This window comes from Tursiops truncatus, chromosome 10, assembly GCF_011762595.2.
Source record: "Tursiops truncatus isolate mTurTru1 chromosome 10, mTurTru1.mat.Y, whole genome shotgun sequence".
NCBI lineage: Eukaryota > Metazoa > Chordata > Mammalia > Artiodactyla > Delphinidae > Tursiops > Tursiops truncatus.
The window spans coordinates 1,965,240-1,990,637 of NC_047043.1; the positions used below are offsets into that span (position 1 = coordinate 1,965,240).

The following is a 25,398-nucleotide window of genomic DNA, read 5'->3' on the forward strand; positions in this document are numbered from 1 at the left end:
TTCTCGATCAGCCCCTTTATTTCTGGACTGTCGTCAAGGCCACTTTGGGTCGCAGGCGCGTCACGGAGTACCCGGGAAAGCGGGCCGGCAGGACCCAGCGGGGCTGCCCGCGGCCGCTGCCTCCTCACGGGCAGCTGAGCCGGCCACAGAACAGAAGCCCGCGGGTCTTGCTGTGCTGGATAAAGAAGAGGAAAGGGTGGTCGGCACAGAACCTGGGGGTGATCCTGGCGCAGCGCAGCATCAGGACTGCGGCGGTGGCGGCGGCCGCCTCCGTGCCCTGCTCGTCGACCTCCACAAAGGCCTTGTGCACGACCCGGGACAGGCACAGGTTGCTCTGGGCCGACATCGCGGAGAAGTCGGCCCTGGCGCCCTCGAAGGCGTCGGTGACGCCCAGGGCGCGGAGCACGCCCTCCAGGTCGTAGCTCTCCCGCAGCTTAAACCTGGGCAGGGACACCTCCACCTCCTCCTCATCCAGCAGGTCCGGCCTCGTCCACTCGACAAATTTCTCATAAGTGAGTTCCTTTTCCACCTAGAAGAGGTGAGTAGAAGGGCTTCGGGTCCAGAGCAACGCTGCCCAGTGGGAGCGTCTGCCGTGGCCCACACGCACCGCACCGTGGGTTCGAGGGGGCGGCCAGGGGAGCTGTGCCGGCTGCAGAAAGGGTTCCTGCTGGGAGGCGGGGAGCCTGCTGGGCGGGGATTCAGATGGGACCCCCTTCCCCCCACGGCGCGATTAGCGCTTAGTTACCGTTTTCAAATCGGTGTTTTCATCGGGAAGCATGATGATCATATTGAGCTCGCTGCCGACGTAGGGAAGCACGAGAATCTTCGTGGATATCTCTTCGATGTAGGTCATCTTAAAGGTGGATTTCTTAAACATCATTTGCACAGGCTTCTCCACATTCTGTAAAGGAATGGATAAACAAGAAGTTGAAACAAGACACTGGACGAGTCAGCAGAGCCGGCCACTCTGGGCCCCAGGAACACTTTGGTGGCTTCCAGACACCACACCGGTCCCCTCCCTCTTGCCAGCTCACCTTCACTGCTTCCGCCTCCAAACCCTGGGGCACCCAGGGCTCAGGCCTCGTGCTGCTTTTCTGCGGTGATCTCAGTCCCGTGACTTTAAACAGAATTCCCACATTTATATTCCTGGCCGGGACCTCCCCCCGATACTCCAGAGGCATAAATTTTACTGCCTACTCAACACGTGCATCTGGACATAACAGAAACCTCCAGTGTCACCTCTCACGCTGGCTCCTCGTGTTCCCCTCCACGGCTGCTCCATCTATAATTTTCCCCATCTCGGCTGATGGCAACACCATTCATCCCGGGGTCAAAAACCCGGGAGTGTCCTTGGCCCCCGTCCTTCACACTCACATCTGACTCATTACAAACTGCGCTGGCTCCACTTTTTTTTTTTTTTTTTTTTTTGCGGTACGCGGGCCTCTCACCGCTGCGGCCCCTCCCGCCGCGGAGCGCAGGCTCCGGACGCGCAGGCTCAGCGGCCATGGCTCACGGGCCCAGCCGCTCCGCGGCATGTGGGATCCTCCCGGACCGGGGCACGAACCCGTGTCCCCTGCATCGGCAGGCGGACTCTCAACCACTGCGCCACCAGGGAAGCCCTGGCTCCACCTTTAAGACACAAAGCTTGTGCTTCCCACCCCCGCTGCTGTCAGCCCAGCCCCGGTCATCGTGACAACTCCCAAGTGACCTCCCTGGTCCTGCATTTGCACAGGGGCTAGAGGGGTCCCGGGAGATCGGTGCCACAGCTCTCTGTGAGAGCTCAGAGGAGGGGTACAGAAACCGGGCTGGGGGCACTGCTAGGGAGGCTTCCAGACGCCGCTGGAGAGGAAAGGGGGATATACAGGTACTGACAGAATGAAGACAGAGACATGGGTAGGATCCAGGGCCACAAAGAGCTTCACGTGCCATAGTCTGGAGTTTGAACTTCATCTCAAAAGTTCTGGGAAGCCAGGAAGGACCTTCAGTCTGAGAGCTACACCGTGGGATGTGCGGTACAGACAGAATGCCCAGCGGCAGCATGGACCACGTTCGATGACACAGTGCGGGGGCGGGCAGGGCGAGAAGAAGGCCCCAGGTTTGCTGGGAGACCGGATGCTGGGCTGCCTAAGGCCACACGAAGCACCAGTTACTTGAGGTCAGCCTTCTCGCACGTTCTATAAACCAATGTGAACACAGGGACTGTTTCCAAGAACCTCCTCTGTTATTGGGAAATACCCACACTCACCTTGCTGACTTTGAACGGCCTTTCCTTGGTGAGCTGTTGGTTAAACTGATTCTCCCAGTTTCCTTTGAAGTAGATGGCGTTCACGAGAACCAGAGAAGTCATGGAGTCCACTGAACCTGGAGACAGCAGGTCTATAATGTTTCCTGAAAAGAAGAATTAAAGAACCAGTTAGCTAAAGGGCTTCCTGACGGAGGCATCGGGACGACATTCACTGGGCCGTCTTCTTGAGGGGTCAAGTGCACAGACCAAGGGGCTCGCCGTCCTCCAAACAACCATGTACAGGGAGACTGGCCCCTAAAACAAAGGCAGCGACAAAAACTTTTAAAGCTCTGGTCAGAAAAACACCACCGGTTGAATAAAACATAAAAATGAACAAAGTAATATGTGCAGGATAATTCCCCGTGGGAGAGAAAGGAATGTTGGATGCCTGCGCTTCAGGGATTGTCCTGAAGGTGAGAGGCTGTAGCTTGTGTGGAGAACATTTAAATTACGAGCCGCAGGTGGCTGAGGACTTAACCAAGTGCCCTGCAATGACGCTCAGTCACCCGCAGAGCATAAGCGGTGACGGACAGGCAGGCAGCTTGAGACCTGCAACCAAATTTTTCTTTACACTATTTGTGAAAATAAAGATTATATTAACATTAACAACGACAACAACAAAATTAAAGTGAAGATTGTTCTGGGGCTTCCCTGGTGGCGCAGTGGTTGAGAGTCCGCCTGCCATGCAGGGGACACGGGCTCGTGCCCCGGTCCGGGAGGATCCCACATACCGCGGAGCGGCTGGGCCCGTGAGCCATGGCCGCTGAGCCTGCGCGTCCGGAGCCTGTGCTCCGCAACGGGAGAGGCCACAGCAGTGAGAGGCCCGCATACAGCAAAAAAAAAGATTGTTCTGGAAGAGGTGCACCAAACATTGATGAGGAGAGGGAAAAAGCTAGAGAAAATAATTATACACTGATTGTATTTCAAAAGTAGATTTTTAAAGTTTACAGTTATTCAGAGAAAAAAAATCATTCCTGTTTACATTTGATGCTCTTGTGAAGGAACTGACAATAAGATTAATTAAAATACTATGAAAACATCTCCTGTACAGCAGAGGGAACTCGACTGAATACTCTGTAATGACCTATATGGGAAAAGAATCTAAAAAAGAGTGGATCTATGTATAGGTATAACTGATTCGCTTTGCTGTACACCTGAAACTACCACCACGCTGTAAATCAACTCTACTCCAATAAAATTAATTAGAAAATAGCAGGAAAGCAGAAATAACAACGTATCTTCACCTTCTGTCCTTTGGGCCACCCAGGTGTTTATGTGTTTCCTGGATTCCTCCGCAGCGCTGATAAAGTCCAGCTCTTCCATCTCCGCTTGGTAGAACTTGCGGCAGGCATCTTTGAAAGACTAGGAGACACAGAGCAACATAATTGCGTGGCTACAAAAACAATCAACGCCAAGAGCCTACTTCCTCACCACCCCAAATCAGAACGTTGATAATTTTATGGTTTACGTACGGAATGTACAAATGAACGCGAGGAATTAACCTCAAATCCTTTCTCAGTCTTCAGCTCCATTTAATAATAAATACAAACTAAGAAAAGTCATGGTCTGGATGCCAAATAAACGCCATGGACGCCGCACCAGCGAGGTCAGGACGCTGGCACTGAGACGCAGCAACTGCAGGGCCATGGCCGTGCCCAGTGGGCTCCTACCATGGTGAGGGCCACTGCTCCCTCGGTGTTTCGGAACCGCCGGCCGTGAACCAGGGCCCGTTGTCCCACAGTAACATGGGAAACCTGCACCCCACGCCACCACTTCCTCAGCGCTCGTGGTGAGGTCCTAAATGCACACCGTTCAGAAGGGCGCCACCTGCGGCCACGGGCACCTGAACTGCAGCCGGTGCCACTGGGGGACTGAATACTTCACTTCACCTGCATTGAATTAACGACACTGGGACATAGTAGCTGCGTGTCCAGTGGCTGCCATCGCGGACGGCAGTGCGCGGGGTCCTGCGTCACCCCACCCGTGTGCGTCTCAGCCCACAGGCCCTCTGCTGCACCACAAGGTCCCCCCAGCCACCTCCCCGCCGCCTTGGTCTCTACCTTCTTAGTAAAAGCAGCGAGTATGACTTACTGGGAGGAAATCATAAGTCTTCTCTCCAAAGAGCCTGTTGGCGGTTCTGAGCAAGTACTGTGTGCCGGTCCTGTTAACTTCGGTGAGGAGGTTCTGGAAATCCTGGTGGACGTCTCCACCTCCACCGCTGCTTCTGCTTAGAGAAAGTGCCTGAAATCAAAAACAGATAAAAATACACAACTTCCGTGTGCCCTGACTACAGGAAATGGATACAACACTAAAGTCAGCCTAAGGGCCACACTGATCCTCACTGCAGCTTAAAACGAGATTCACCCAGTTAAAGACACAATGCTTCCTGGAAGCCACCCGGCCTCCCTCCCGCAGGGAGTCCGAGCAGTGACGGCAGGAGCAGAAATGCCCCTTTGCAAGCTCAGTTCCGTGCGCCCACTCCTGTGGTCTGTCTGCAGACAAGGCTGCCCGCCAGGCCTCCCGTCTCCGCACACACACGCCGCGTCCTCGGGTCTGGGCTGGCCCTGGGACGTGATCTGACCAGCAGAACACAGCAGAGGTGACTCTTCCAGGCCTGGGCCGAAAACGGCCCGGCAGCTCCACGTTCGCTGTCTCGTCCCCCAGCCCTCACGGTCTAGGAAAGTCCCCGCTACCCGTTGGGGGCGTCACGGACAGCCCTGGGGAGCTGACACTGCTCGGGGAGAGCTCCTTGTGGGAGGACGGAGGCCCCAGCCAACAGCCAGCACCAGGGCCCTTCCTAGATCACGAGTGAGCCCAGCGGGCACCATGGGGCCAGGCCAGAGGCTGAAAAGCTACCGTCGTCATTCGCAGCCACTCAGCTGCGGGGCTGTTTCTTTTGCAGCCATAGAAGGTCCAGGCAGCCGTCCAGGCATGGTTCTCCTGTAACACAAAGCTAGAACGTGGGCGCTGGCTTTGGACCCAGCAGCTGGCCGAGGCTGGGAGGACAGTGCGGACACCACTGCCACCTGCAGCCGCGGGAAGGCTGGCCCTCTCCCCGGGGAATCGTAAGGAGATGCCCGGGAAGAATGCGGCGTCGGTAGCCGCCTGGGAAAGCGTGAGGGAAGAGAAAGACGAGCTGAAGAGGGAGCTATTTCTTTGTCAAGCAGAATTGAAGGAAATATTTGCAACCCAGGACTTGCTGGGTGGAAAGAGAGAATGCTTCTCCCTCCCAGCCTCTCCAGCCAGCAAATGATTCTGAAAGTAAGTGATGGCCTCAGGGCAAAGGTCAAACGCAAAGCACAGGCCTCGGGCAGGATCAGGACACTTGGTTAAACCTTGGAGATTGAGGCAGGGCCCCGAGAGCCTCTCAGCCAGACAACGGGCTTCAGGACATCGTCCCCCAGCCCAACGGAGCCCTGCCTCACGAGCTTGTGCCCGTGCCCCTGCTCAGGGAAGCAGAATTTAAGCTGCTGTTAGAGACCCACACGGTTCAGAAGCAGCCTGGATCCCAGACACCCAGCCTCCAGAGCTGTGAGGAAGGAAACGGCTCCTGCTTAGGCCACTCAGTGTGGGCCTCGTCAGCCTGAGCACGCTGGCACCTCCCCACGGCGCAGGGTGATCCCTCCCTGTCTCTCCAGGGTGTGCCAGGAGTGGGGCGGCCTTTAGTTCACAGAGCTCTGCACCCAGGAGCCTCAACAGCCCTGTTCCTCCTGGACTTGGAGCCCAAGCCCGGCCCCAAGAAGGGATGAGACCCTGGGCCTTGGGCGGGCTGTGAATGCTGGGCGGGGCCAGAGGACACACTATGGCTGCCATCGGTGGCCGCAGGAGCTGGACCTTCATGCCCCGCGCAGCCTGCCTCGGGCTGGTCTGGGCTTCACTGCAGGACTGGCCTCGCCAGCCGGGCCTTGGCCAGCGCATCAGAGCAGAGGCTGGATGAGCACTTGCTCATTCAAGCGTGTCCTCCTGGAAGTCAGGTACTGAGCTGTCAGGAAGGCCCGGCCACCTGCCAAAGAGACATGGTGCGGGAGGCCCAGGGGACGGGGCAGCACAGAGGGGGTTATGTGTCAAGAGCAAGACCTCTGGGATTTGAAACACGGAGGACCAACTCAACTGAGAAAGTAACAGCATTTGCCATCGCCCGGAACTGGTTTCAGGTACGTACCTGGGACATCTGGGCCGCGGTGTCTCCCTGTGCCCCCATGAGGACCATGGCCAGGGCAGAGGAGATGCTGATGGGTGAGATAAACACATTTTGCGAGCTGTCTTCACCCAGATGTTTCAGAAGGGTCAAGGCAAAGGTGCCGTTCGCTTCCAACAGAGCATCCATGGCGGCGAGTCTGAAACGATGGATTTAAAATCAGCGTCGCGTAAATCTAGGCTACGCGTCGGCCGTGTCTCACCTGCTGTTAAAAGTTACCGCTGACACTGGTTCAGCGAGCAAATAGGTACAGGCACAAAACTCGATGTCTCTTGCGGGGGCCCTCCGCATTATTTTGTGGGTTTCTAACACTTAGTGAACAGTGACGCGGATAGCACAGCGAGGGAGCGGGAGGGCCCACATCCTGGGTACCTGCTGGGGGCGGGATCGGGGAAGGCGCTATTCGCCTTTGCTTTCATTTCTGTATTGTCTGGTGTGTTGAAGGGCCTATATGTATTATTTCATAATTTAAAAGTCATTCAAAATGATAATCCAACGACACAGTTACACAAGAAAAGATGGTTGAACGTTTCTGTAATGCGGGAGCAAGGCCCCCATTTAGGATAACCGGAAACCTTAAGGTAAAAGACAGATCAAACCACATGCAAAGAGGCACGAAAGCCTTAAAAACAAACACCTCTGACGTCCAGTTCTCCTTCTATGAGGCCTCAGCTCGTGCCAAAGCCCAAATCAAAGGCCCTGTCCCCAGGCCCTTGCTGCCCCCCAGGCCCAGGCCCTCCTTGCCCGGCTCTGGACGAGGGCACTTGGGGACTCACACAAGAAGCACAGCCTCCAGCATCCCTGATGCAGTCAGACGTCACGACTCAGCCCCCCCCCCCCCCAACACACACACACCGCACAGGTCATCCTCTGGCCTGGGGACAGGGCCACCAAGACGGCCAGTCTACCAGGAGACGCTGCAGCCCCAGGGCCCTCCATGAACTGAGGAAGGACAGGGTTGTAGGGCCCTGTGTGTGTTAGGTCTGCTGCAAGGTCACCTGGCCAAGATGTCCCACGAGCCCCCTCCCCACCCATCCAGGACTCTATTTCGCCATCTGCATGCATTTCTCCCTCAGATGTCGAAGGAGTGTTGATTCAAACGGAAATGCCAACCTGAGAGACGCCATTAGTAAAGCACCCTGTCTCTGGTAACGTCCAGCAAATCTGCTTCAGGCTCTGACTTTTCTGTCACTGATCTCGAAAAGCACACCTGCCCTCATCGCCGCCACCCCCCCCCCCCCAAGGAAAGCACTGGCCTGGCCAGCCCACGGCATCTACTGGGGCCGCGGAGAAATCAGTGTACTTCTGTGTATTGTGTGAAGGGAACTGGAGGTGAAAGATCAATAGTTCTTCCACAGAAAGCAGCTTTGGTCTTAAACACTGAACTGGGAGAAACAAAGCAGGAGACTCAGAGGAAAAGGCACGGAGACCAGGCTCACAGTCCCAGCTCTGGTGCCCTGGGTCAGTTACCTGATTTCTGCTCCCTCCATGAGGAAGGGGATATACCAGATAATCTGTGTTCTGATGGGGTTGGGGCTGGCCACCCCAAAATACTGAAACAGGACTGAAGCTCTCTTGTGCCTTTTTAAGCTCACCTTGTTTGCCTCACCTGAGCTTATTAATAGACTCATGATCTTTTACAAACAAGGTATTTCAATGAGTCGATGTCTGTTTTCTTCTTGGTGCTCAAATCGTCAGAAGTGGGGGCTCGTGGGTTTCTCTTTCATCTACTTTATTTTGAGATGTTGATCTCCAACACCCTCCCTTTACAGCAACAACAAGGTCTTACATCCATTTTGAATTTTTTTCCCAGTCCAAAGACACCAAGTGTCAGGCCCTCTCTTGGCTTCATGGAAAAGTTGTAAAGCACAAAACCGAACCCTCGACTCCTCAAGGGGCGCGTGAGTCTTGGTGCTGCTGCGGCGAAGCTGGGCAGATGCTTCCTCCCAAGCCCCTCACGCACCGCGCTGGGAAGGGGAGACAGCACGTCAACTTCTCCTCCACCACCCCGCCCCGACTTTCCTCAAACGCAGCTGAGCTCAGAGACGCCCACCCGGGCTGCAGTGGTCCCAGCCTCCTATTCGGTTGTACCGACGTGTGCATCCCACCGTCTGCCAGCCACGCCGCCCCCACGGTCCCACTGCGGACTCACTGCCCTTCAGCCTGAGCACTGCTGAGCCCCAGACACCCCTTCGGGCCCCGTGTCTTCCTGCTTCACGCTTTACCCCCTTCTTTGATGAAGCGAATCGTCCAGTAGCTTTTCTAAGACAGAATACACACGCTTTGACTTCTCGCATGTCTGAAAATGTCTTTATCCTCCCATCCCATATGATTGACGGCTTGGCAGCCTCCATCGATGGGCCCTGTTCACTCATTTTGCCGTGCACTTGGTGGGCCCTTTCAATCTAGCAAATCAAGAAAACTTCCCTTCCTCTCTGGGAACTGAACTTTTTTTTTCCCCCATCTTTTGGCCACACTGTGAGGTATGTGGGAATCTTAGCTCCCCAGCCAGGGATCGAACCTGGGCCCCCTGCATTGGAAGCGCAGAGTCTTAACCGCTGGACTGCCAGGGAAGTCCCTCTCTGGGAACTTTCAAGGCGCTTGTCAGTTCCCTTGCAGACCGACTGTTCTCTTTTTCTGGGCCTCATACCTGCACACGTGGCAGGCACAGGTGATATCTGTCGGGCACTTGGGATCGCACGGCTGCTCTCTGCTCTCTGCGTGCAGTGGAGAGCTCTGCTCTCATCTACCCCCCTCTCTTGCATTTTCCATCACAATGACGTTCTGTTCCATTTTCTGGAAGATACTCATGATTTTCTCTTGCAATCTTTCTACTGATTTTTTCCAGTCTCAGCCATCGTATCTTTAATTCCTAAACACTCCTTGTTCTCTGCTGTTCCTTCTTTACTGCCTCCCCCCCACCCCCGCCAGTTCCCTGGAGAACGTCAATCACAGTCTGTGGTGTTGTCTTCTGCTCCCTGTATCGTCTCTCTTCTCCTGGGGTCTTCTGCTATTGTGCTGGTGTTTATATTATTTGGGTCTCTTTCATACACAGGCTTTCCACAAATGCTTGACAATCCTGGGATGTCAGTCATATTTAAGAGGGAAACACAAAACGAGGTTGGAAACTGCTCACATGGCAGGATGTGTGCGATAAAGGGGTCAGTAGCTTTTTTTTTACTGAGCAACCAGCAAATGGAGGAGCCCCCTGGTCTGGCTGCAGGCAGGGTAGGGGCTGGGGGGTTTCTACGGGACCCATAATCCCCTCCTCTCAGTCCAATGCCTGGGGGTCCCTGAGTTTGTGCATCAGATCCTGCAGGGGTGAGACCTGATCTCCTACTGGGCTCTGGGTAAGGCAGGGAGGGTGGCTGTCCGCTGCAGAGTAGATGGCCTGTGGGGGTCACATCAGTCTGTGGACACGCTTTCTACCCAGGCCCCATTTGCAGCCCTGCACTCCACCCCTGCCTTTGCTGGCGCTCGGGCCCCAACGTTGAGCCTGTCCGCCCCTTCTGGTCTGTTTCCCCTCCTCGGCACTCAGCCCCTCCCCTGGTCACTCTCCTCCTCCAAAACCTCTGACCTCTCTTGTCCCCTCTTTGTCTCCTCTCTCCCTTCTCTGTCCTTGTGTTTTTCATGCTTCACAAGGCCCCTTCATTGTCGTTTTAGCACGGTTTTATGAAAGGAAGATGCTAACCACATGGTCACAAACCCACAAACTATTTTTGTGAGCAACAGAAAAACATGAAAAGCCATTTCTTCGCCCATTACCCGGTTCCTCTGTTAATTGTGAAATAAATGTCCAAACTCCGAGTCCCATTTATCAAGATCCTTCTTGTCTGTTTGATAATAACCTGCCACATAATCATAAGCTGATTCTCATTATCACTTTGCAGTAATATAGAAATCCTTAATAATTAATCATAAAAAGATTAAAGAGGTCTGAATCCTAAAAAAGAAAGAAAAATAGGACCAAATTCAAACAGTTTACCACGAAGACACTCCAGATATCAAAGAAAATTATAGACAATCTAGTGGGGTTTTTATATGGAGGGACAGCTCTTCCCCATTCAATGCACATACCAGCAACAACGACACACGTTTCACAGGATCACACAGCAAACACAACACCTATCAACAGCTTTCCAAGCCCCTACATTTTAGCTTCCGTAGATAAGACGGCCAAGAGTGTCCTTCATATACACACATGCACACACACACTTGCTAAATTCATCATCTATTTCAAAATTATTTACAGCTTCAATAACAATATACCTTTTAAAATATATTTAATCATGAACATAAAAACCAGCATTAAGGTTTCATTAATGAACTATGCCGTGTGTGTGTGTGTGTGTGTGTGTGTGTGTGTGTGTGTGTAAAACAAGTCTAACCAATCTACCTTTGGCACCATTTTTTCCCTGTGGCACCATCAGTAACCTTCGGCAGTTAATGTACATAATTGGTTTAATTCAACTGATCAAGTCTTAATAATTTTTTAAGGTGTCACTATTTAATTGTGCTTCTTGTCTTAGGATGCCTTAATTTCCTAGAGGATTTACTATTAAAGATTGGTTTAATGGAGAGCTGGGCTCCTGCTTTGTCCCCACCTGGTCTCTGGGGCAGTGTGTGTGTGTGTGTGTGTGTGTGTGTGTGTGTGTGCGCGCGCGTGCGTGTGCGTGTGCGTGTGTGTGTGTGTTGCCTAATACATAAACGGGATGATTCCTTCTACTTTACAGGTTTACTGTGAGGCACAAGCGGGTATATTCAATAAATGGTGGTAGAACTACACGTTCCTTTCTTTCTGCTGATGTCCAGGCCTGATCTCAGGTCCAGCAAGCTTGGCAGTGTAAGGTGTGTGGCCTTCCCTGGGGTCTAACGACAAACACTGGGTGCGACGGAGGCCACTCTTTGTATAAACAGAAAAGAATGGTGATTCCATTCACTCTAATTTCACTCTATGGTTGCTGGCTGGAGTTACCCACAATAAGCTCAACTGTAACAAAATGCCGTGGATTGGAACTGGCCTCATATATTGCTTTTAAATACTCAGCTTACATGACCAAGTATGACTAAAACTGTGGTCCTTCTCTGGGGTGGCCTAACGCCGGGGATGCAGGCACTCACGAGCCGTGGGGAAGAGCTGGACACGCCGAGAACCCTGAGAACCACAGCCCTTCCTGCTGATGCCGGGGCACATCTCTGAGCCTCGCAGTCCAGAGGCTACTTTTCACACTCCCCCTCCCCACTCGGCCGTAAGGTACACCAGCTGGGCCGGGAGGGGCCGTGCCAACGCTGACCCAGCTTCCCCCAGCACCCGCGTATTCCTGGCGGCACGTGAGGACTAATTTTCCATACTCTCTCCCTCAAAACTGAGCTTTATGGGGGGGGGGGGGAAGGGGAAGAAAGCAACTGAAGAGCCGACCTCACCCAGCACGCGCAACCCCAGGTATGACTAAAACCTCTCCCCGGTGGTCCTCTTAGCCCTGAAGATGCCGAACCTTGCAACACCGTGCCTGCAGCGAGTTTAACAAACAACACACGTGCCAGGATCCGGAATGGTCCTCACTGAGGCCCCCGAAAGCGCCTGAGCGCCGGCCACCCGGTGGGCGGGAGACCGCTGGGCAGCCGGGCCGCCTGGGCAGCCACCCGGGCTTCTCTCGGGCCCCAGCCCCACCCACGCCCGGGCTCCCAACGCCCGGCGCCCTGCGGCGCCCGCCCGCGGGGGGTCACCTGTGCGCGCGGGGCCCGGAGTGGCCCCCGGGGAGGCTCGGCGCCGCCCCCATGCGAGCGTGCCCGTGACCGAGGGTCCTCTGCCTCCCGGGCGGCGGCGGCCGCCACACTCACCACGCCGTCACTTCCGCCGGATCCGAAAGGAAACCCCAGCTGGACCCGCGCCCCCGTCCACCCCTCCGGTCCTCAGCGGTCACGACCCGGCCGCCCGCCCGCCTCCCCGCCTCCCCGCCTCGCGCGCAGGCCCAACGCCACGGTCCGAGCAACCCGGACACTCACCGGGCGCGCGGCCGGGGCAGGCGGGGCGGCAGCGGAGGTGACAACGGCCCCGCGGGCCCCAAATACCGCGGCCAGGAGGCGGGGCCGCGCGGGGCGGGGCCGCGCGGGGCGGGGCCGCGCGGGGCGCCAGGTGCGTCAGGTGCGCCGCCGAGTCCTTTCCGCTCCCAGGGTGGTGACTGCGTACCCGGGGCCGCCTGGGGCGTGGATGGAACGAAGGCCCGGCTCTCCGGAGGCTTTCAGTGGGGCGACCAGGGTGTCGCTGTGTCTTAGTCCAGAAAAGTGCCCCCCCTGGCACGTGGGCTTGAGTCGCACAGCGCAGAGCAGAGCGCGCTCTTCCTGAGTGTGCAGAGGGCCCAGTTATCCGACCCGTGTGAATCGGACTCCAGGGAACCGACAGATTACACAAATGCTATGGAATCCTGGTCTGCCACCTCGGAGCAGTCTTGGAGAACGGAAAGGGCTCGGGTGACTGCAGTGGGGAAAATGCTATCCTCGTCTTCAAAATGATAAGTTCAATTTTGTAAACCTCAGGTAGTTTAGTGCCTCTTCTGCCCTTAGCCTAAGCCAAGGGCTCTCAATATCGACACTATATTTACCTCTGAGCCGGATAAGTCTTTGCAGGAGGGCTGTCCTGGCCCCTCTACCCACTAGATGCCGGCAGCAAACCCTGCCATCCCTCCCCCAGAGTGACTGTTTTAATTTTATTTCTGGAGTAGTAAACATTGACGAAGGTTCGAGATATCTCGCTTCTACCCTTATCTTCTCCAGTCCTTTTCACCCCAAGTTTATTAGCTGAGCTTTATCCTTCCAGCTTATCTTCTTGCAGAAATAAGCAACATAAATATATTGTGACATGAGAAATAAAATTGAGTCACTATGTCACCGGGTTTTAAATGGAGCTGGAAAGCCATCACGGAGGTGGACTTATGCACGGCCTCACCAGGTAGAACGACAAACCTTTGAACTGGGCGGAACCACAAAAGCTCCAAGGAGTCTGCAAGAACAACCTGCAACTTGTCACAGTAAGACCTTCCCCTCCCTCTAGTGATGGCCTTAGCGATCAGTAAGGGTCAGCCAAGACTAGCTACTGCCACCATCGGCAGCTGAAATTCTTAGTACGGCAACCTGCCTTCCGTTCCTTTAAAAGCCCCCGACTCCTTCTACTACTCCCAGCGTGACTCGGTTTGGGTTCCTACCCGAATCTGCGTGCTCCAAATTGCAATACTGTGATCTCAGATTATCACTTTTGGTTTGGTTCTTGCCTCCAAGGTTTCTTCAGGTTAAAAAAAAAAAAAAGTATATGTATATATATTCCACTCCTTTCTTATCAAAAGGGTAGCATTCTGTCTCTCCATCTGTCCATCCGTTATCTGTCGATAGTTCTGCAACTTGCTTTTTTCACTTAACACTCAATTTTGGAGCTCTTTTTAATTTGGCACATAGAGATCATCCTTATTCTTTTTCAAGGCTGCACTGTATTTCATTGTGTGCCGCTGATGGCCATTTGGGTTGTTTCCAGTCTTACGTCATTGCACATAACGCTGCCATATAAAACCTAGTGCGGGGCTTCTCAAACTGTAATGCACGTGCAAACGGTCTGAGGGTGTTGCTGAAATGCAGCTTCCACTATTTACAATAGCCAGGACATGGAAGCAACCTAAGTGTCCATCGCCAGATGAATGGATAAAGAAGATGTGGCACATTTATACAATGGAATATTAGCCATAAAAAGAAACAAAATTGAGTTATTTGTAGATAATGATTGTAAGAGACTGTCATACAAAGCGAAGTGTGTCAGAAAGAGAAAACAAATACCGTATGCTAACACCTATATATGGAATCTAAAAAACAAATGGTTCTGAAGAACCTAGGGGCAGGACGGGAACAAAGACGCAGACCTACTAGAGAAGGGACTTGAGGACACGGGGAGGGGGAAGGGTAAGCTGTGACAAAGCGAGAGAGTGGCATGGACATATATACGCTACCAAACGTAAAATAGATAGCTAGTGGGAAGCAGCCGCATAGCACAGGGAGATCAGCTCGGTGCTTTGTGACCACCTAGAGGGGTGGGATGGGGAGGGTGGGAGGGAGATGCAAGAGGGAGGAGATATGGGGACATATGTATATGTATAACTGATTCACTTTGTTATACAGCAGCAACTAACACAACAATGTAAAGCAATTATACTCCAATAAAGATGTTAAAAAAAAATGCAGCTTCCAGTTCACTAGATCCTGAGGTGCTGCATTTCTAACACGCTCTCTGGTAGCTGATGCTGCTGGGTCACAGACCACACGTTCAGTAGCAAGAACTTGGTGTGAATATTGTTTTGTATGATTCCTAGATTCTTAGGAATGGGATTGCTAGATCAGAAGTTAAATACAGATATATTTTTATTAGTTATTGTCAAATTGGAATTGTTAGGAATTGTTTCCTCTCACCAGCTATATCCGAGTGCTTCTTCACAGACTTACTAACAGTGATGCCTGGATATCTTTGGATTTTTACCAATCTGATAGGTCAGAAAAATATTGTCTCAGGTAGTTTAATTAGCATTTCCCTTACTGTGAGTGAGGTTGAACATCATATTCTTTTCATATGTTTAAAAGCCATTGCCTCTTTCTGATTTATTTTTTACCCTGTGACCTGCTCATGACTTCTGTTCGTTTTTAAAAATTGTTTGGTCTTTTTCTTCTTGGTTCTTAAGTGCTCTTTATATATTAGCATAATTAGTCTTTGTGATATGTCACACATATTTTCTCCCAGCTTCTCATCTGTCTTCTGACATTGCTTCTGGTGATTTTAGCATATATCTTTTTTATGTAGTCAAATTTAATGATTTTTCCTTTATGGCCTATAGATTTTTGCATCATAATTAAAAGTCTTTCTCCAGATTATAGAGTTCACCAGTGTTTTCTTGCAGTATTTGTATGGTTTTTTTTGTTTTTCTGTTTTTTATTTTAAGGCTTTTTTTTTTTTTTTGGATGTTGCGGGTAGGAGTTTATTAATTAATTAATTTATTTTTGCTGTGTTGGGTCTTCATTTCCGTGTGAGGGCTTTCTCTAGTTGTGGCAAGCGGGGGCCACTCTTCATCGCGGTGCGCGGGCCTCTCACTATCGCGGCCTCTCTTGTTGTGGAGCACAGGCTCCAGACGCGCAGGCTCAGTAGTTGTGGCTCACGGGCCTAGTTGCTCCGCGGCATGTGGGATCCTCCCAGACCAGGGCTCGAACCCGTGTCCCCTGCATTAGCAGGCAGATTCTCAACCACTGCGCCACCAGGGAAGCCCCTGTTTTTCTGGTTTGTTTTGTTTTTTACATTTAGACTGCTGATCCATTTAGAGTTGATCCTGGTGTTTGGGAAATGTAGATCCAACTTTTACTCTTTCACATGGCTTTCCGGTTGTTCCAACTCCATTTGTTACAAAGTCTGTATTTTCACTGACGATTTGACAGGCCACCTTTATTACACACCAAGTAGCTGTCTGCACGTTTCTGGACCCATATCCTGTTTCTGTATATGCCTGGCTCTGAACGTTATATCCAGCCACATCTGTCACTCTTTCAACTACAGAGCTTTCCTGATGCGAGTCGCTACCTGGTGCGGGGCAGTCTCCTCATCGCTCCTCTCTTTCAGGGTTTTCCTGGCTTTCTCTGCTTCTTTATTTTCCCCTATGAACTTGAGAGTCAACTTGTCTAACTCTAAAAAAAAAAAAAGTGTTGGTATATTTGTTAGAATCATACTGAATTTACCTGTGGTGAATTAACATTGCTTCCTGATTTAGCTATCCTCTCTGAAGGGGAGCAGAACATGCCACCCCAAAATGTGCCCCCCTGGCATGTGGATTATTTTGAGCAGAAGGCAACCAAGACCCAGCAGACTCAGGAAAACCTTTACCTCTCCCTTAACTGCCTAAAAGAATGTAGATAGGGGGCCTAGCCCAGAAAGAGAGCTGTGACCAGAGATAACTTTTCACCTGAAAGACTTACCTGCACAGCGGGGCAGACATCTGCTCTCCTTACGGTCCAGTGAATGCCCCCACGCCCCGCCCCGTGAAGCCCCGCCCCACCCCATTCCTTAGCTCAGGATGGCATATAAGCCTCAACTGCCTGCCTGTCTTTGGGTCTTATATTTTCATGGGACTCCCATATATGAAACTAAATTTGTCTTTCTTCTGTTAATCTATCTTATGTCAATTCAACTATTAGACCAGCCAAAGGACCCAGACAAGTAGAAGGGAAACTCTGACGGTCCCCTGCACAGCCGAGAACAGGCTCTGTCTGTTTGCTCAAATATATTTTTTTGTTTTTCAGGACTGTTGAAGGTTTCTTCATAGAAGATTGGCACATTTATTATTTAGTTTATTCCTAGTTATTTTATCTTTCCGGTGATATTATAAGTAAGCACGTTTCTTCCATTATGTTTTACAGCTGGCTTCTGTTTGAATAGGAGAACATTGTTTTTATGTGTTAACTTTATAACTTGCTGCCTTACTGAATTTTCTTACTATTTGGATGAGTTTTTTTTTAAATTGATTCTTTTGAGTCCTTGAGTCCTACAGCTATATTATATCACCTGCAAATAGAGATAGTTGTATTTCTTCCTCCGATTTTCATGTCTCTGACTGTTTTCTCCTGTTTGATTGCAGTGGCTAATACCTCTGATAGAGTAAATTACTTAACCTACCTACATTTTAGTATGTTAATACCTAGAAAATAAAAAAATAAGCACAGGAAGCCAGCATGACTCCACAAAAGAACAAGCCATTCCTAACCTCATTTGCTTTTTCTAAAAATAGGTTTGGGCTTCCCTGGTGGAGCAGTGGTTGAGAGTCTGCCTGCCGATGCAGGGGACGCGGGTTCGTGCCCCGCTCCGGGAGGATCCCACGTGCTGCGGAACGGCTGGGCCCGTGAGCCGTGGCCGCTGAGCCTGCGCGTCCGGAGCCTGTGTTCCGCAGTGGGAGAGACCGCAGCGGTGAGAGGCCCGCGTACCGCAAAAAGATAAAAAATAAAAAATAAATAAATAAATAAAAATAGGTTTACTTGGCAGGGAGACCTAGGCAGGGGTTCTGTAGACCTGTATTCTCTACCACCCTGTCTGGATTCAAATTAGGTTGGAGAACTGTTTCCAAATTATGTAGGCTAATAATTCTAGGCTCAGTATCCTTCTAGAAAGATTTCTCTTAGCATAAAGTTGTCGAATGCATATTTATCACATTTCATAACTTAATATCTTAACAGGCTTTTAATGAAAAACAGAATCAAACCCAAAAGTAATCAGATATTTAAAAATAGATGATATGAGTACACAATTGAAGAACTGCTCCGATCACAGGTCGTGTGTGACAAAGGCCTGGGTCTCCATTGTCTCTAACCAAGCATGAAACACCAGCTTGATGTGGTATCACTGGAAATGCTTGTGGGATTTCCACCCCGCCCCCCCATTAGCCACTGATTTACAGAGGGAAGAGGTTGCTGGCATTCTTTGAACAAGACCCCTGGCAAACAGTCTCCAGAGCCTCACGGCTGAGATCTAAAGGTCATCACTCCACCGTTCCTCAGAGCTCTTCCGTGCTTTTTCTCCGCTCTTCCTGATTCCTGTTGTTCAGTCATTAACTCGCCGATGGAGAGTGTCACACTCTCTCTGGACCACAGGCCACGAGGAGGATGGAAAGGCAAGGAACTCCTGCGTCTCACCCGCATCTTCGTTTCCCTCAAGGCTTTTCCGTGTTTGGACCTTCACTCACAGAATGAGCCATGGTAATTGTCTTGGAAGCTGAGTTTGGGGGGGTCAATGGTGAGGAAAGAGCACCCCAGCCTGTTTGCAGAAGGACGCACACAGTTATTGCTCAGTAGGACTTGGTGATTAACTGGTGTCTAATGTTTACAGAATTCACCTCAGATATAACAATGATGTCAACAAAAATGACTCCAGAGAATGCCGTTTTCTTTCTGATCCCAGCTAATTGGTCCCTGCTGCCAACGCTGACAGAACATCTGGCCTTCACTCAGCAATAAAATGGCATTTTCTTTCCCCAAATGTCCCTGGATTGGGAACTGGTTTGAAGTCCATTTCAAAGGACTTCAGTACTCCCTGTAAGATAAAAGGAAACAGAGCCTTTCAGGTGTGGATCAAGCGGTCTGCATTTACAGTCAGTCATGTGGAAACAGAGATGAACAAAATCTTGATCATGGTTTCTAAACACAGCTCATTTTATTTATGAATTTGGGATTGTTACAGGTCAGTGTTTTCTTTCATTGTGTTTTATTTTTGAAAATAATCCTTCTTTCAAATGTTGGAAATAATTTGTTGGACAAAACACTCAAAAAGCATGTTGTGACCCGTATCCAGGTCATTTAACACAGGTCAGTTTTGACATTAGAGCACACGCAGCAACTCACGCACGACCCGACCACAGAGCAGCCAGTAAACATCTCCCTGAGCCAGTGCATTTGTCCTGCTGACATTTCAGCTCCAACACAAAAGCAGGAGAGGGTGGTCCTCTCCTAACTCTGGGCCTCTCACTGTGACTCTTGTGTCATTAATGCGTTCCACGTGCATTTTTCAGTATTACGTGGATTGACTGACTTGCAAAACGTAAAGAGCGTTTCTGCTTTACGTGCGTGGTAGGGATGGACTTGGATTGACTTAGCCACGTCTTTTAGAAATCAGACCACAGTGAATGAGCCAAGGAAGGTCGTCTCTAAATAGTCAACTGGGGCCTTAGATAAGCAACAAAAACTTACCCTAATGGGTTAAACCATCCATGATTAGGTCAATTGCTTACTAACCCAAGCTAATTACCTGGATATTTACCACACATCTATAATGCAAAACTCTGAGGCTGGTCCAGGGCTAGCTAGAACCTCTGCTCTCCAAACGGGGGCATAAAATAAGTTCCAGGCAACTATCTACATCTATCCGGTTTCCGTAGAGACAGTGAACACTGCAATGTTTCCTACAAACAACAGACGTCCTCCAAATGACATAGAGCATGTTCTGTCAGCAACCTATGATACTTAGCTCTTCATATCTTTTTATTTTGGCTGCGTTGGGTCTTCGTTGCTGCGTGCTGGCTTTCTCTAGTTGCAGCGAGCGGGGGCTACTCTTTGTTGAGGTGCGTGGGCTTCTCACTGCAGTGGCTTCTCGTTGCACAGCGCGGGCTCTAGGCGCGTGGGCTTCAGTAGTTGTGGCATATGGGCTCAGTAGTTGTGGCATGTGGGCTTAGTTGCTCCGCAGCATGTGGGATCTTCCCGGACCAGGGCTCGAACCCGTGTCCCCTGCATTGGCAGGCGGATTCTTAACCACTGCGCCACCAGGGAAGCCCCCAGTGACTTCCTTTTTTTCCAACCGGAAGCCACCTTTCACATTCAGGTGCTTGGACTCATAGCACCTTCGTACCCTTGAAGCCCCACTAGGTAGCAGAGCTGCAAAGCCCCAAACTCCATGTGTTAGACGTTTATTGTACTGAGTACTGTATCAGGTCATGCCCCACTAGGTAGCAGAGCTGGAAAGCCCCAAACTCCATGTGTTAGACGTTTATTGTACTGAGTACTGTATCAGGTCATGCCCCACTAGGTAGCAGAGCTGGAAAGCCCCAAACTCCATGTGTTAGACGTTTATTGTACTGAGTACTGTATCAGGTCATAATGGAGTTGAGGAATAAAACACGGTCCTTTCCCTTCTCGCCGTTCAGATGGATGGGAAAAAGAGATTGTGTCTCAGTGTAGTGGGCGGCGGCTCTGATGGGCACGCACACAGCGTGATGGGAACAGAAGGACGGAGCCAGCGATGATGCCGTGGGGCTTGGGACAGATTCACGGGGGTGTCAGGGGAGCTGGGTCTTGGGGGAGGGGTGACTGTCCAGGTGGAGAGAGGAAGAGGAGCCGCCCAGGCAGGGTCAATCCTGGGAGTGTGTGAAAGGGCTCCCGGGAGGTGCTTTCAGGGTGGGGTACAGGATGTGGGCCGGGGAGTGGCCAAGGTGAGGCCAAGTAGGGTTGAAAGGGTCGGGCTGGGCTGGGCTGGACTGGAAAAAGCCCCGAGGCCGTCCTGAGGACCTGGGGTCATATCTGTCAAGCAATGAGGAACCGTTGTAGGATTCTAACTGAAGGAGTAACATGACTCATTCTTTTATTCACTCATTCGTTTCCTTCCCTCCCTCCCTTTTCACCTGACTCTAGCACTTTCCTTGGGATGGGTTGGACGCAGAGCAAGGAGTAGCAGGGCCACTTAGGAGTGGCCCTCAGGGACATGAGCACAGGCAGGTGGGCTTCAACCCACCGGCGGTAATGCTGGTGAGGCCGGGGCTGATGAGGGGGCAGAAATCGCAGGATCTGATGACCAGGTGGCCTGCGGGGAGGGACCAGGGAAAGAGTGGTGTTCCAATTACCCAACTCGGATAATTGAATTCAAGGTGATGTAATTACCTGAGAGAATACGAGGGGAGGAGAGGGGAAGGTCAGATGAAGAATTGGTTTGAGTCAGAAGGGGCTCATGGTGAAGGTGTCCAGGAGACGGTAGGAACAGACTCAGGTACGGGATGAAGGTGCTGGAAGCCGTGTGCGGGTTGTGCTGGCCCACAGCCAGGAAGATGGAGGCGGGGGCAGGAAGACGCTGGGCTGTGGGAAGCAGGGCCGGTAGGTATAGCATCAGCTGCTGGTCCTGGAGGAAGCAGAGAGTGAGGACGGGAAGAGGCCGCTTCTCGCTGCAGGTCAGCAGTCCCCTCAGTGACAGTGGGACAAACACCAGGGTGCATGGGATCTGGGCACGGAGAGGTGTGGAGGTAGCTCTTTGGGAGAGGGAGAGAGTGCTGGCCAGAGCTGCGGGTAAGCTGGAAGGAAGGTGTGTGTTTTAAGGACGGAACAGAGCTGAGCACGTCATTTGCTTTCCAAAGAGCAACAATCAGAAACAACCGTAAGGTACTAGGAACTTAGGAAATTGATTTAAAGGAAACTCTAAACTGAAAAATGATTGTTCTGTCCAGAGGACAATAGTGAAGCAAAGCAACGCTGCTTATTTCGAGCTTGATAAGTATTTGTGTTATTTAGGTCTTTCATCTAATAGCTCAGATGAAAGTTGCACTTTCCAGCCTGATACGTTAACCCAGCACCTGAAGGACAGGTGCCCAGAGGTGAGGCTCTGCAAGGCTTAGAGGGGGCTCATCTATGCTGTGAATGACCTGAAACCTGGAAGATGTTCTTCAGAATCTGGGTTTCAGTCATTTTACTTTATTCAATTATTTTGCAATTATACTGTCACTTAAAATCTGAGTTAAATTAAGAGAATCTTGTTACTTGAGTTTTTTTAATATTCCTGATCATAAATTTTTAAGACATAGTTAAGTAACTGAATAGAGGTTTCTCTCGCTCGCTCTCTCACTTTTTCTCTCTCTTTTTTCTCATCTAGAGAAGCTGACTTTCTCATCTGGTCGGGAATCACCTGGGCGATCCATTTCACAATGCAACGCAGAGCAAGATGAACCAGAACCTGCTGTCTGGGATAGGGTCTGCGAGGGTGCAGCTGACTCTGGCAGCCTTGCCCTGAGGCCCCAGGTCACTGCTGAAGGGAGCTGGATGAATCTGCATGAGGAACTCAAGAACTGCCTCCTCAGATGCCAAATGAGCAGACCTAGTGGCTTGACCAGAGCAGTCCTGATGGGGCCCTGTGGCGACGAAGCTGCTCAAACTAAACAAGCAAACAAAAAAAAACTCTGGCGAGCAGGGCTCAGCTGTCACAAGGCCACTTTCAGCCAGTCTGTGCTGCCTGGGGAGCACCAAGACCCCCCAGCTGCTGCCCCCATGGCACGGGGGCTGGAATGGGACCTGCTTTACAGAGCAGTGGCCTTGGAGATCCAGGAGGGTGCCTTCTCGGCCAGGCTTAGTGCTCGGGGAGTGGGATGCCCTTGAAGACTCACTGGGTTTCCCACAAAGGGCAGGGGGGTTGATTGCAAAATGCAGGCTTGGGTACGTTGACCTGAAGCAAATAGATGGCCAGGTATTCTCCAGCAAAGATGAGTTTATTCAGGATCAGCAGAGAATTGCAATTCGGGGGCTCAACCACGGCAGCCACGTGCAAGTGCCCACACGGCAGAGGAAGGAGACACTTATAGGCGGGACAAGGGAGGAGGCGGGCTTAGTAAGCAGAGCCGCAGCCTTTCATTGGCTGAGTCCTGGCGGGAAAGAATGGGAGTCTTTCTTCTGTTGAGCTGGGCTGTCAGTGCAGGGGTAAGAGCGCCCCCTGCTGGTCTCCCGACTCTGTTTAACAGGTTTCCGTTCATTAATGCTTTACAGCAGTCACAGGACAAAAGCCAAAAGGGACCTGAGATATGCATTTTCATTCTTCCTGCGTGGGGAGGGTGGTCAGAGCATTGTCCTTTTTAAACAAAGCAAGTGGTTCCAGCATATTCTAGACTCCCATCCAGCCTGAGGTAGAGAACCTCAGCCCCTCATCAGGAAGAAGGGCAAGGGTCGAGGGAGGGGCTCCATCATCCGCCCCTCTGTCATTCTGCCGCGTTCCCCTCCCCGACCCCAACTGCCACCAGCACACATGCTTCCTCTCTCTTCCCAGGGCCATCCCACCTCCAAGGCAACGTGAGACCTGCACGAGGACCCTGGGGCGCTCTCCTCCTGTGGGCTGTCTGAGCAGCACCACGGCCAGGTCCTGGGGTCATCTACGGCGTTATTCCTGGCGAACTTGACGTTTGCGCATCGCCTTTAATAACTTTATTACCTGAACCACCCAGCATGCATGAAATGGCAACCGTGACGCACTAGCTGGTGCTGTGACTGTTTATTCATTCCACAAACTTTTATTGAGCACCTACTCTATAGACCAGGAGTTACACTAGGGTCTGGAGACGTCGTGGTAGGGGACACGGTCCCTGGCCTCACGATACCAGATAGATATTGTGAGATAATAGAAAAAATGTGCACTGGAGTCTGCCACCGGTTCCTGGCACAGGGCTCCGGAGCCCTTGTAATTTCCTAAGTGATGAGAACACGAGGAGCATCTCTTGTTCTAATATTTGGTCTTTGATCCCCGTTCCTGACACGGAGCTCCTGAAACCCTGGTAATATCCTGGGTGATAGGAGTGTCTTTTGTTCTAATGAGGTGACTCTGGGCGGGCTCCTGGTTGAGGGCTGCTCACTGGAAAGACCCACCCGTGATTAGAAGCTTGGAATCTTCAGCCCCACCACCCCACATTCTCTTGAGAAGGGAGAAGATCTGAAAAATGGAATTAATAATGGATCATGCCCACGTGAGGAAGCCTCCGTACGTAAAATCCCACTAGCGTGGGGTTCAGAGAGCTTCCAGGTGGGTGAGCACAGCCACACGGAGGGGGGTGACGCACCCCAACTCCAGGGGGACAGAGGCTCCTGCGCTCAGGACCCTCCCAGACCTCGCCCTGTGCATCTCTTCATCTGTCCTTTACTATATCCTTTCATAAACTGGTAAACGTTCGTGTTTCCCTGAATTCTTTGAGGCACTGCAACAAATTAACCCACCCTGAGGAGGGGGTCGTGGGAACCTCTGATTTGTAGCCAAATCCTACAGAAGGTGTGGGTAACTTGGGGACTTGTGACCGTCATCTGTGGGACAGGGAGCAGCCTTGGGGGGCTGAGCCCTTAACCTGTGGGATCTGACGCTGTCTCCAGGTACACAGTGTTAGAATTGACTTAAATTGCAGGACACCCAGCTGGTGTCATGGGAATTGCTTGGTGTGGTGTGGGAAAACCTCCCACACATTTGGTGACCAGAAGCGTCAGAAGTGAGGTGCTTTGTACGAGGAATAAAGAAGAGAAACATGGGAGGGAAGAACCGGGTTATTCTCTATTCGGGAAAAGACCGAACAGAGGTTTTTCCTTATACGGATATGCAAATAAATGACAGTTGACGTGGTATGTGCTGTAGTGACGCTAAGCCTGAGGGGCAGGAAAAGGAGAAGCAGCTAGAAGTCTGGCTGGGGAGTTAAGAAGGGGTCCCAGAATCCATGACACTCAGCTGAGATCTGAAGAATGAGGATGAGCCCAGGGGACACCCAGGAGGAGAGAATTCCAAACTAGGGATGGGGAAACTCATGGTTGAGGAGACAGATAACCTACTATTGCCGGACCACTAAACATGAGGCAGTTCAGGCTGGACACCTATGAAGGGCCTCATCTGTCAGGCCAATAAATTCGTGTTTTATCTTACAGGCTGCGGAGAGTCCCTGAAGAATTCCGAGCTGCGGGGTCACGGAAGCAGAGTTATGCATCGGGAAAACGGCTCTGCAGCAACGCAGACAGATGGGATGCAGAGGTCAGGAGTATCTGGGCCGCCATGCTTCGGGTGAAAGGTGGCAGGTGGTGAGCAGGGCTGTGGCCCGGGGTGGAGGGCATGGAAGGGAGAGCTGGTTAAGAAGAACTCAGGCAGGTCCTGGGGGTTGTTGGGGAGGGGGGAGGGGGACCTAGCATGATTTCCAGATTGCTCACTTGGACCAGCAGATGGTTGGCCATGATATTCCTCTGAAATTGTTCTACTTTTTCCTGGAACAAATGAGGTTAGCAGAGCGTGACTATAATCTACTGTCCCTAAGGTCTGGGAAAAACACAGGCAATATACATTTGCACTGAGGTAGAGCACGTAACATCAGCAGAATCGTCTCCACTTAAAGCCTCTTTATTTAAAAAGCCTAACATGAATTAAAAATGCACACAGGTGCCTTTGGGATGATTGCTCAATATCACAGCTTATAATTGGTAGGACTTTGCTCTGAACACTTCCCTACTTCAGGTTTAACCAGAAGGAAGTAGGTACGGACGTGAGAATGAACAAACCAGTTTCCCTGGAACATAGTTCCCACGAGGGCAGGAGAAGCAGTTCCTTTAGAGCTTAGGTGAGAAACAGTCAAAGGGAAGACTGAGTGCAAGGCTA

At 51.4% G+C, this 25,398-nt stretch overlaps 1 protein-coding gene and 1 long non-coding RNA gene across 5 annotated transcripts in view; one reads left to right on the forward strand and one right to left on the reverse strand.

Moving 5' to 3' along the window:
* LOC101324432 (serpin B6) lies at positions 1-12,623 on the reverse strand. 4 transcript variants are annotated; one of them, XM_019945208.3, is made up of 7 exons: positions 12,489-12,623; positions 6,447-6,621; positions 4,376-4,525; positions 3,529-3,646; positions 2,246-2,388; positions 746-901; positions 1-529 (listed from the first exon to the last, which is right to left on the reverse strand). In XM_019945208.3, exons 2-7 carry the CDS (start codon positions 6,609-6,611, stop codon positions 125-127), a joined length of 1,137 nt encoding a protein of 378 aa, XP_019800767.1. In that variant the 5' UTR covers positions 6,612-6,621; positions 12,489-12,623; the 3' UTR covers positions 1-124. The 4 variants fall into 4 exon arrangements, with proteins under 4 accessions (XP_019800767.1, XP_033719657.1, XP_033719658.1 ...); XM_033863766.2 differs by lacking the exon at positions 12,489-12,623 and adding an exon at positions 12,210-12,345; XM_033863767.2 differs by lacking the exon at positions 12,489-12,623 and adding an exon at positions 12,324-12,344.
* Positions 12,591-25,398, forward strand: part of LOC109551582 (uncharacterized) — an 18,947-nt gene continuing 6,139 nt past the window's right edge. The window contains exons 1-4 of the long non-coding RNA XR_002178394.3: positions 12,591-13,510; positions 17,285-18,726; positions 21,892-23,799; positions 24,681-24,830. This is a non-coding gene — a long non-coding RNA (uncharacterized lncRNA). The remainder of the gene's footprint in view (positions 13,511-17,284; positions 18,727-21,891; positions 23,800-24,680; positions 24,831-25,398) is intronic.